General features: G+C 46.1%; 1 protein-coding gene across 3 annotated transcripts in view; it reads right to left on the reverse strand.

Moving 5' to 3' along the window:
- Positions 1-12,534, reverse strand: part of LOC115134012 (neuron navigator 2-like) — a 121,260-nt gene that overhangs the window by 51,162 nt on the left and 57,564 nt on the right. For all 3 annotated transcript variants that reach the window (XM_029667513.2, XM_029667514.2, XM_029667515.2), the window contains one exon: positions 10,308-10,433. In XM_029667513.2, coding sequence (XP_029523373.2) covers positions 10,308-10,433 — 126 coding nt within the window. The remainder of the gene's footprint in view (positions 1-10,307; positions 10,434-12,534) is intronic.

A 12,534-nucleotide genomic window follows, 5' to 3' on the forward strand; every position in this document is an offset into this window, starting at 1 on the left:
AACGAGATTGTATAGCGGAGAAGGTATATATGGGGCGGCAGGGTAGCCTAGTGGTTATAGCGTTGGACTAGTAACCGGAAGGTTGCAAGTTCAAACCCCCGAACTGACAAGGTACAAATCTGTCGCTCTGCCCCTGAACAGGCAGTTAACCCACTGTTCCTAGGCCGTCATTAATAAGAATTTGTTCTTAACTGACTTGCCTAGTTAAATAAAGATTTTAAAAAATATCAGCATCCATCCATTCAAGCATCAGTGAAAAAGCATTGTGATCATTGATGTTGAAGCATCATTTGTGTTGATCTTGCTCTGGGAAGTGGTGGCTTCCTTGATCAGATGAGGTTCCCCATCTCTCTTCCTCTGTCAGACATTGTGTTTGCAGATGGGTGTTGTATTAGCTGAGTCCCCTCATAGCCAGGACCCAGCAGACCAGACACAGATCCCAGGATGGGCATGCAACACACCACTAATTCCCTTTCACAACACTCTGGACTCCTCTATCTCTCTGATTCAACTCCTACACAATGTAACAATAATGGTGTTACTTTTCACACAGCATACAGTGTTTGGCTATATTTCAGCCAATATCATACAGTGTCCTCTGTATCCTCAGGAATCCTGTACTAAATCATAGGCTGCCTAGGCTGTGTCAACAATAGGTTTCTATTCAGGAGCTACTGACGTGAACTCCATATGAGGTCTTCAACCTTTTGTAGCAGCCCTTCATGTTGCAGATGCACTGTGTACTATCTTCCCTAGAGCACTGAGGAATGTGACCTTCTTTACTTCTTCCCAGGGCCAAATCAAATAGGCCTAAATAATGTTAATTCCCTCCAATAAGTTTTCTTTCTGTATGTTCTCATATAGTTCCAAGCCTGCTAGAGTTAGAGGCAGGCGGACAAGCAATATCCACCATTGTCATACGGATGAAGCCTGAGCTGGAATGTGAACTGAAGCTGCTTAGCTTTAGAAACCCCTGAGTGGATCTAGCTTGCTTCATGGATACCTCTCTGGGCTTTACTGTATTCACACACACAGCTGGAGTTACAGGCTGTGATTGGGTTACAGAGATCATAATGAATGACTTACTGTTTATCACATTACACGAGACAGGAAGTCTTCAATACCAAACAGACTGAATGACATCACCATCACACCAACCCTAGGCACTTTCCCTCCACTTCACATTCAAAAGACACACTCCAATACAAATTAACAAAGACAAACACTTACTTCACAGCTTAAATTCTCCACTTCGTTCTCATATTGGTTTCAGTATCCAGTCTGTCCCTTTGTGTTGCATGCAGTCTATCCTTCCCACTGCGTGTCAAAGACAGAGTCTAGAGCCCAGACTGCCCACCAAGGAGCTGCACTCAACAGGTAAGCAGGCCAGCAGACAGACAGACAGCACAGCCGCGACAACAGCCCAGTCCCAGCCAGCCAGACAGCACAGGGCTATCACTGATCACTATATATCAGGCCTTAGCCCAGCCCGACAGCCCGGCAGGCAGACAGACAGACTCTCTCAGCATTGTGCTCCCTCCACAGACTGGAGTGGATCCCCTCCCTGCCCGTTCTCTCTCCGGCTGGAGTGTGCGTGTGTGCGTGCGTGCGTGTGTGCGTACCGTGGAGAGCCCTGAAGCTACTGTAATGAGACAGTGATGATCCTCCCCCCTCTCTTTCCTCGCCACGAGATTGAAGCCCCCTCCAGCTCACTCTGCTTCTCACACATACAGTACTGGTACCCCACTTCTCTGTGTGTGTGTGTGCCTTGCTCTTACTGATCATCATCTGAATACTAATGCATTTTTGGCCAGGTGCCCAATCCTCTCCCATAACCCTCTCAGTGTGCTGTAGGTGTAGCTTTGATGGGGTGGATTCTCACTTGAAATGAGTGGGCAGACCAGCTAAATGCAGTGCAAGTGCTAAAATAGCCCAACAGGCTGGATGTAAAGAGGTTGAGGAATACAAGTACTCTGGAACTACTAATCTGTTAGTAGTCATTTTTCCCAGGTATAGACATCAAATCAAACACCAGATACATCTTTGTCTGAAACATAAACACAGCCCTCCCTTCAAAATACCTCTTTCCAAAACCCCCTTCAGAAAGCATGCTTAGATTACAGAGCTGAGCATCAATCAAAGTCAGATCAGACACAATGTAGGTGCTTTTGAACTGTTGTCAGTATGTCAGATACAAGATGACTTAGCAACTGCAACGGCTGGGGAACAAGAACGTAATCATATAGGGTGCTTGGTTACAGTGTTCTCTGTCTACATCAGATTGCCTCAAGGCAGGAGACTGCTATTCAGAGCCCTGTCCACCAAACCCACACACTGGCCAGTGTTTCCCCTATATTAATTTGGCACCGGCAGATCCTAAATCGTGGCCGCCACTCAAAAATATAATGTAAAAATGTTTTTTTTACATACTTTTTTAACTTAAACAACTGAAACCCGATATAAAGTATGTAGAAATTATAATGTAGCTATATATTTTTTTTATACGATCATCTTTGAGAACTAACAACCACCAGAATAAAAACTAGATAGTCAGAATTTAAAATTCCAAAAATGTCATGGCTTTTTTAAAAGATTGTGTTATAATTTGTTTGTCACTCAGATGTCATAAGAACACAACATACGCTATGGCAAAATGTGCAGAATTGCAGCAAATTTGCTTTAAAGTAACTGTCCAGTGCTTCCAGATTGCTATGAAATATGACCTATAGTTACTTAAAATATGAGTGAAATAGTTTTCCTTCCAAAAAATGGGAATTAAGTATGTTAAAAAACAGCTTTTCTGTGTTAGAATGGTGTGGGCGTACCTCAACAACAGAATGGTGTGGGCGTACCCCAACAGAATGGTGTGGGCGTACCCCAACAACAGAATGGTGTGGGCGTACCCCAACAACAGAATGGTGTGGGCGTACCCCAACAACAGAATGGTGTGGGCGTACCCCAACAACAGAATGGTGTGGGCGTACCCCAACAACAGAATGGTGTGGGCGTACCCCAACAACAGAATGGTGTGGGCGTACCCCAACAACAGAATGGTGTGGGCGTACCTCAACAACAGAATGGTGTGGGCGTACCCCAACAACAGAATGGTGTGGGCGTACCCCAACACAAGAATGGTGTGGGCTTACCTCAACAACAGAATGGTGTGGGCCTACCCCAACAACAGAATGGTGTGGGCTTACCTCAACAGAATGGTGTGGGCATACCTCAACAACAGAATGGTGTGGGCGTACCCCAACACAAGAATGGTGTGGGCTTACCTCAACAACAGAGTGGTGTGGGCGTACCCCAACAGAATGGTGTGGGTGTACCTCAACAACAGAATGGTGTGGGCGTACCTCAACAACAGAATGGTGTGGGCGTACCTCAACAACAGAGTGGTGTGGGCGTACCCCAACAACAGAATGGTGTGGGTGTACCTCAACAACAGAATGTTGTGGGCGTACCTCAACAACAGAATGTTGTGGGCGTACCTCAACAACAGAATGTTGTGGGTGTACCTCAACAACAGAATGGTGTGGGCGTATAACAGTAACTAAAAATATGAATACAAGTAAACTGTTGATTGGCCAGCTCATCAATCTCTAGGCTGCTGAATGGCCAGCTCAACCTCCTCCGGAGTATGACATCATACTCTAAAAGGAAACAGCAAGCATTTTTGAAACGGTCTGTTTGAGACCACAGTTTAAAGTGTTTTTCCCCCTGCCTATTTATGCTTTTGCCACAAATACGAGTATAAGACGAGTCAACAACATTATTTAGATATGAGCTAACAGAATATTAACTTTTAAAAGTTAAATTTATACTGGACAATTACTTTAAAACTGCATATTTTCTCTCAGTCCCATGGCAAAATGTGTAGAATTGCAAGAAATTAGCTTTAAAACCGCAACAATTTGACCTTGCCATTGGCCACACCCACTCCCCCCCACACTAACCTTGCCATTGGCCACACCCACTCCCCCCCACACTAACCTTGCCATTGGCCACATCCACTCCCCCCCCACACTAACCTTGCCATTGGCCACACCCACTCCCCACCAAACTAACCTTGCCACTGCTGCTAAAAAAATCCTAGGGGAAACAATGCTGGCTCCGAGGATCGCGATACACAGACACACATTTACACAGCTTACACCTTCCTGTCAGCCACAGCACCTACAGAGCAAAACCTCTGGAAACCAATTTTACAGCTCCTTTTAACCATTGGTAAAAAGGCACAAAAGCAGGTTTCTATTGAGGTGTAATGCTCTCTTTTTTGTTTTGTCTCAAATTTTACCTGAAGTTTCAGGTTTTAATGTCAAGGGCACAAGTACAGTGAAATACCTTTCTTACAAGCTCTAAACCCAACAATGCAGTAATCAATATCAATGTAGTACTAAAAATAACATAAGTTAGACTAAAAACACAATAAATAAAAAGACATACGAAATAAGAAGAACAGCCGTGCTGCTGCTCCAGTTTCTGCGGCTATGGAATCCTGACCTGCTCACCGGACGTGCTACCTGTCCCAGACATGCTGTTTTCAACACTCTAGAGACAGCAGGAGCAGTAGAGATACTCTTAATGATCGGCTATGAAAAGCCAACTGACATTTACTCCTGAGGTGCTGACTTGCTGCACCCTCGACAACTACTGTGATTATTATTATTTGACCCTGCTGGTCATCTATGAACATTTTAACATCTTGGCCATGTTCTGTTATAATCTCCACCCGGCACAGCCAGAAGAGGACTGGCCACCCCTCATAGCCTGGTTCCACTCTAGGTTTCTTCCTAGGTTCTGGTCTTTCTAGGGAGTTTTTCCTAGCCACCGTGCTTCTACACCTGCATTGCTTGCTGTTTGGGGTTTTATGCTGGGTTTCTGTACAGCTCTTTGTGACATCAGCTGATGTAAGAAGGGCTTTATAAATACATTTGATTGAAATTTGATATACAGGGTCAGTTCTAGGGCTGTCCTCAACTAAAAAAAATCTTGGTCGACCGCGAGTCGGCTGTTTTTTCGACCAACCAATTGGTTGAAATTTTTTTACATATATTTTTACATATATAGACACATCCTATATAGTTTAATCAAATCAACTATATGCACTGAGCTTATTTTTATGTGCACTGTTTGATGAAGTAATTAAGACACCCAGATGACTAGAGGGAGTTCGGCCGCAATTGATTTGATTGTGCCGGGCCGGGCTCAGACTTGCTGCACTGTGTTAAGAAATAATGACAGCGAGTGACTGTCATTACGGTCTCTCTGTCCTCCCTGCTGCAGCGACCACCACAGAACATCAGCAATGTTTAACACGCTGTCTGTTGCTGAACCTGCAAAATAATTTGTCTATAACCATTTGACTGAAAAGATTTGTTACCAAAATCCATCATTTGTTTAGGAAAAACATTCCCTATTTCCTCAACCCTTGCGCTCATGTATGCATCGCATGTACGTGGCCAATAGAGCCTGACCTATAGCATATCCTAAACAGATTCATAAATTGTTTATAACAAACTCTTAACACCAGAACACTGAGCTGGAAAAGGGTGAATGTTTGGTTTTTCAGCAGGTAAAGGGGAAGTCATATGTGTGGAATAAATTTGAATAGTTGTTGAAAATACTGGCTATCAAGAAAAATAAGATAAGAAGCAAGTGCTTTGTGCATATTATGTGCGCCAAACAGGTGCTGTTAGATTACACTATCATTTTTTTTACCACTTGGAACAATGTAAACAAGCTAAAGGCTAGAGCTGCCACTTTCAAGGAACGGGACACTAATCCGGACGCTTATAATAAATCCGGCGATGCCCTCAGACTAACCATCAAACAGGAAAAGTGTCCATACGGGACTAAGATTGAATCCAACTACACTCGTCGGATGTGGCAAGGCTTGCAAACTATTACAGGACTACGAAGGGAAAGCCAGCCGTGAGAACCATCTGTTGCGGACGACTGTGTGATCACGCTCTCCGTAGCTGATGTGAGCAAGACCTTTAAACAGCTCAACATTCACAAGGCCGTGGGGCCAGACGGATTACCAGGACGTGTACTCAGAGCATGCGCTGACCAACTGGCAAGTGTCTTCACTGACATTTTCCACCTCTCCCTGACCGAGTCTGTAATACCTACATGTTTCAAGCAGACCACCATAATCAATATGGCCAAGAAAGCGAAGGTAACCGCCCTGTTTCACTCATGTTGGTAGCCATGAAGTGCTTTGAAAGGCTGGTCATAGCTCACATCAAAACACTCATCCCGGAAACCCTAGACCCACTCCAATTTGCATACCGCATCAACAGATGACACAATCTCAATAGCACTCCACACTGCCCTTTCCTACCTGTACAAAAGGAGCACCTATGCGAGAATGCTGTTCATGGACTACAGCTCAGTATTCAACTCCATAGTGCACACAAAGCTCATCACTAAGCTAAGGACCCTGGGACTAAACACCTCCCTCTGCAACTGGATTCTGGACTTCCTGACAGGCCTCCCCAGGTAGTAAGGGTAGACCAAATCCCGTTGATCCTCAACATGGGGGGGCCCTCAGGGGTGCGTGCTTGGTCCCTTCCTGTACTCCCTGTTCACCCACGACTACGTGACCAAGAACGACTCCAACACCATCATTAAGTTTGCTGACGACACAACAGCCTGATTACCGACAAGGATGAGACAGCCAGAGACCTGATGAGACCTGATGAGACAGTCAGAGACCTGACAGTGTGGTGCCAGGACAACAACCTCTCCCTCAACGTGAGCAAGACAAAGGAGATGATCGCGGACTACAGGAAAAGGAGGGCCGAACATGCCACCATTCACATCGACGGGGCTGTAGTGGAGTGAGTTGAGTGTTTCAAGTTCCTTGATGTCCACATCACTAACAAACTATCATGGTACAAACACACCAAGACAGTGGTGAAGAGGGCACAACAACACTTTTCCCCCTCAGGAGACTGTAAAGATTTGCCATGGGTCCACAGATCCTCAAAATGTTCTACAACTGCACCATCGAGAGCATCCTGACCGGTTGCATCACCACCTGGTATGGAAACTGCTCAGCATCCAAACATAAGACGCAACAGAGGGTAGTGCATATGCCCCAGTACATCACTGGGGCTTAGCTTCCTGCTATCCTGGACCTATATACTAGGCGGTGTCAGAGGAAGGCCCAAAAAATTGTCAAAGACTCTAGTCAGCCAAGTAATAGACTGTTCTCTCTGTTACTGCACGGCAAGCGGTACCGGAGCGCCAACTCTAGGTCCAAAAGGCTCCTTAACAGCTTCTACCCCCAAGCCATAAGACTGCTGAATAATTTAAATGTATATTTTTTACATTTTTATAGCGGGCAGATCAGCTTTAATATTGCAGATAGATTGTATCAGATGAGTGTAATTGCCTGCATTACCTCCAATCCCCCATATATTTTTTCGCAAATATATATATGTATATATTTTTTCCCGCAAATATATATTTATATATACACAGTGGGGCAAAAAAGTATTTAGTCAGCCACCAATTGTGCAAGTTCTCCCACTTCAAAAGATGAGAGGCCTGTAATTTTCATCATAGGTACACTTCAACTATGAAAGACAAAATGAGAAGAAGAAAAATCCAGAAAATCACATTGTAGGATTTTTAATGAATTTATTTGCAAATTATGGTGGAAAAAAAGTATTTGGTCAATAACAAAAGTTTCTCAATACTTTGTTATATACCCTTTGTTGGCAATGACAGAGGTCAATCATTTTCTGTAAGTCTTCACAAGGTTTTCACACACTGTTGCTGGTATTTTGGCCCATTCCTCCATGCAGATCTCCTCTAGAGCAGTGATGTTTTGGGGCTGTTGCTGGGCAACACGGACTTTCAACTCCCTCCAAAGACTTTCTATGGGGTTGAGATCTGGAGACTGGCTAGGCCACTCCAGGACCTTGAAATGCTTCTTACGAAGCCACTCCTTCGTTGCCCGGTCGGTGTGTTTGGGATCATTGTCATGCTGAAAGACCCAGCCACGTGTCATCTTCAATGCCCTTGCTGATGGGCACTCAAAATCTCACGATACATGGCCCCATTCATTATATCCTTTACACGGATCAGTTGTCCTGGTCCCTTTGCAGAAAAACAGCCCCAAAGCATGATGTTTCCACCCCCATGCTTCACAGTAGGTATGGTGTTCTTTGGATGCAACTCAGCATTCTTTGTCCTCCAAACACGACGAGTTGAGTTTTTACCAAAAAGTTATATTTTGTTTTCAGCTGACCATATGACATTCTCCCAATCTTCTTCTGGATCATCAAAATGCTCTCTAGCAAACTTCAGATGGGCCTGGACATGTACTGACTTAAGCAGGGGGACACGTCTGGCACTGCAGGATTTGAGTCCCTGGCGGCGTATTGTGTTACTGATGGTAGGCTTTGTTACTTTGGTTCCAGCTCTCTACAGGTCATTCACTAGGTCCCCCCGTGTGGTTCTGGGATTTTTGCTCACCATTCTTCTGATCATTTTGACCCCACGGTGTGAGATCTTGCGTGGAGACCCAGATCGAGGGAGATTATCAGCTCCCACAGTTGATTTCTTCAAACCAAGCTGCTTACCTATTGCAGATTCAGTCTTCCCAGCCTGGTGCAGGTCTACAATTTTGTTTCTGGTGTCCTTTGACAGCTCTTTGGTCTTGGCCATAGTGAAGTTTGGAGTGTGACTGTTTGAGGTTGTGGACAGGTGTCTTTTATACTGATAACAAGTTCAAACAGGTGCCATTAATACAGGTAACGAGTGGAGGACAGAGGAGCCTCTTAAAGAAGAAGTTACAGGTCTGTGAGAGACAGAAATCTTGCTTGTTTGTAGGTGACCAAATACTTATTTTCCACCATAATTTGCAAATAGATTCATAAAAAATCCTACAATGTGATTTTCTGGATTTTTTTCTTCATTTTGTCTGTCATAGTTGAAGTGTACCTATGATGAAAATTACAGGCCTCATCTTTTTAAGTGGGAGAACTTGCACAATTGGTGGCTGACTAAATACTTTTTTGCCCCACTGTATTATTGATCGATTGACTATGACTTTTCAGATCTCCCAGTAGTGGTATCTGCTAGGTTAGCTCCAGGCAAATATTGCAATTATTCAGCCATTTCTGGACCTGTGACCAAAAACAAGCTACATATGGACAGTACCAAAACAAATGATCTTGTCACTTCGCAACAAAATCTGCAGAGCTGGGAAGGTTGTATCCCCCATATAAGTAATATTCTATCGGTTGCAAGAATTTTGTATAATCATTTAAATTAAAAAATGTAAAGTTTTGAATACGGTGTCGTTTTGCATATCAGTTCCATATGCCATGGAATCGGTCAAAAATCTCTTCCCAACTATTTCGCAATCTATATGGCAAGGCCGTCATTTTATTTGGTCCTTAAATTAAACTGGTATACTTTATTTATTAGAGTTCTCTTTAACCAATGATGCTCTTTAATACAGGGCCGACAGACAAGTTCGTACTTTTCCCCTTCCACTTTCCATTTTTGCAGTAATGCTGCAATTAGTTGGTTGTTATTTCGGGTAGAGCAGACATTTCCATATGTTTTTGTTAGCTGCATGTATGACATAACTCCACCAGTCGTATTCAAACAATTAATCAAATGGCCACGCGGACTGTTTACATTGACCACCCTTGCTGCAACTCGCTGTTTATTGTCTATGCAGAGTCATTTCACCCCTACCTACGTTTACAAATTACCTCGACTAACCTGTACCTCCGCACATCGACTCGGCACCGGTACCCCCTGTTTGTAGCCTCGGTATTGCTATTTTATTCTTTTGCTTTTAATTAGATTTTTTACTTCAGTTTATTTAGTAAATATTTTCTTAACTCTATTTCTTGAACTGCATTGTTAAGGGCTTGTAAGTAAGCATTTCACGGTAAGGTCTACACCTGTTGTATTTGGCACATGTGACAAATAAAATTTAACACATTAAGTGTGTTCCCTCAGGCCACTACCACATATCTGCAAAATACAAAATACATGTGTACATGTGTGTAGAGTGTCTATGTTATCATGTGTGTGTCCATAGACTGTGGCACTGTGGAAAACAATCACTCTGTTTTCCCTCAGACTCAGCCTCTCAACAATGGCAGCTTTGTTGCTTCCAGACTAATCCTATTGGATGTCTGTACAGAAGCCTCACCTGACCCAGACACTGCAGGTGGAGTGAGGTTTTATTTATTTTTAATTGTTTAATTTAACCTTTATTTAACTAGGCAAGAGGTTAGGGGACAGGGGAAGGGGTGGTGGTGGTGACATACCTGTCGGTGGCGTCCCCTTGGCCCTTGGAACTGTTACGATGGAGTGTCTCTCGGACCACAGCCATGCCATCCGGCAGGCGGTTGAGGCGGCGTGTGTACATGCCCACCCCACCGTCCGTCATGTAGCTGCAGACACACAACACAACAGGCCTGTCAGTCACAGTCTCAGTACATGTCTCTGTCCCTGTCTCTCTTCTCTGTCCCTGTCTCAGCCTCTGTCTCTGTCACAGTCACTTCCTCTGTCTCTTTCTCTGTCTCTTTCTCTGTCTCATACCCTGTCTCTTTCTCTGTCCCTGTCTCAGTCTCTGTCCCCATCTCTGTCCCTGTCCAAGTCTCTGTCTCAGACCCGGTCTCAGTCTCAGTCTCTGTCCCGGTCCCCATCTCTGTCTCTGTCCCTGTCTCTTTCTCTGTCCCTGTCTAAGTCTCTGACCCTGTCTCTGCGTCACCATGGCAGGCTGTACTAATCCACTTCACTGACAACCTCAAACACTGTAACGCTCGTCGTTGCATGAAGAAGGAGGGGAACAAAACGCAGTGTGGTACGTGTTCATGATAATTAACAAAGTGAGAAACGAAACAGTTCTGTAAGGTGCAGACACTAAACAGAAAATAACTACTCACAAAACACAGGTGGGAAAAAGCTGCCTAAGTATGATTCTCAATCAGAGACAACGATAGACAGCTGCCTCTGATTGAGAACCACACCCGGCCAAACACAAAAGAAATAGAAAACATAGAAATAAAGAAACCAGAATACCCACCCTAGTCACACCCTGGCCTAACCAAAATAGAGAATAAAATCCTCTCTATGGCCAGGGCGTGACAGGACCCCCCCCCCCCCCAAAGGTGCGGACTCCGGCCGCAAAACCTGACTCTAAAGGGGAGGGTCCGGGTGGGCCTCCTTTACGGTGGCGGCTCTGGTGCGGGACGTAGACCCCCTTCCGCCTCTGGCTCCCCCCGCTGACCCCGGACTGGGGACCCTCGTAGCGGGCCCCGGACTGGGCACCCTCGTTGCTGGATGCTCCGGACTGAGGAACCTCGTTGCTGGAGGCTCCGGACTGAGGAACCTCGTTGCTGGAGGCTCCGGACTGAGGAACCTCGTTGCTGGAGGCTCCGGACTGAGGCACCTCGTTGCTGGAGGCTCCGGACTTGGGCACCCTCGTTGCTGGAGGCTCCGGACTGGGCACCGTCGTTGCTGGAGGCTCCGGACTGGGCACCCTCGATGCTGGAGGCTCTGGACTGGGCACCCTCGTTGCTGGAGGCTCCGGACTGAGCACCCTCGTTGCTGGAGGCTCCGGACTGGGCACCCTCGTTGCTGGAGGCTCCGGACTGAGCACCCTGGTTGCTGGATGCTCCGGACTGGGCACCCTCGTTGCTGGAGGCTCCGGACTGAGCACCCTCGTTGCTGGAGGCTCCGGACTGGGCACCCTCGTTGCTGGAGGCTCCGGACTGAGCACCCTCGTTGCTGGAGGCTCCGGACTGGGCACCCTCGTTGCTGGAGGCTCCGGACTGAGCACCTTCGTTGCTGGAGGGCTGTGCAGACGCACTGGAGACAGTGCGCAGAGGTCTGGAGAGCAGGGCTGGCACCATCCGTCTTGGCTGGATGCTCACCCTATCCCGGCAGATGCGGGGAGCTGGGATGTAGCGCACCGGGCTAAGAACGTGTACTGGAGACACCGTGCGCTCCACCGCATAACACGGTGCCTGACCAGTACGACACCCGCCACAGTAAGCACGGGGAGTTGGCTCAGGTCTCCAACCCGACTCTGCCATACTCCCCGTGTGCCCCTCCAAATATTTTTTTGGGGGCTGCCTCTCAGGCTTCCTTGCCAGCCGTGTTCGTCTCGCTGACTCCATCCTCCGGTATCCCTCTTCGCACTGCTCCATAGAATCCCAGGCGGGCTCTGGCACTCTCCCTGGGTCGACCAACCACCTCTCTACCTCCTCCCAGGTTGTCTCATACCCCTGGCCACGCTGCTCCTCCTTACCACGCTGCTTGGTCCTTTGGTGGTGGGTAGTTCTGTAACGCTCATCGTTGCATGAAGAAGGAGTGGACCAAAACGCAGCATGGTACGTGTTCATGATAATTTATTCACCAAAAACACTCAAATAAAGTGAGAAACGAAACAGTTCTGTAAGGTGCAGAAACACTAAACAGAAAATAACTACCCACAAAACACAGGTGGGAAAAAGCTGCCTAAGTATGATTCTCAATCAGAGACAACGA

This window comes from Oncorhynchus nerka, linkage group LG9a (genome assembly GCF_034236695.1).
Source record: "Oncorhynchus nerka isolate Pitt River linkage group LG9a, Oner_Uvic_2.0, whole genome shotgun sequence".
Lineage (NCBI taxonomy): Eukaryota > Metazoa > Chordata > Actinopteri > Salmoniformes > Salmonidae > Oncorhynchus > Oncorhynchus nerka.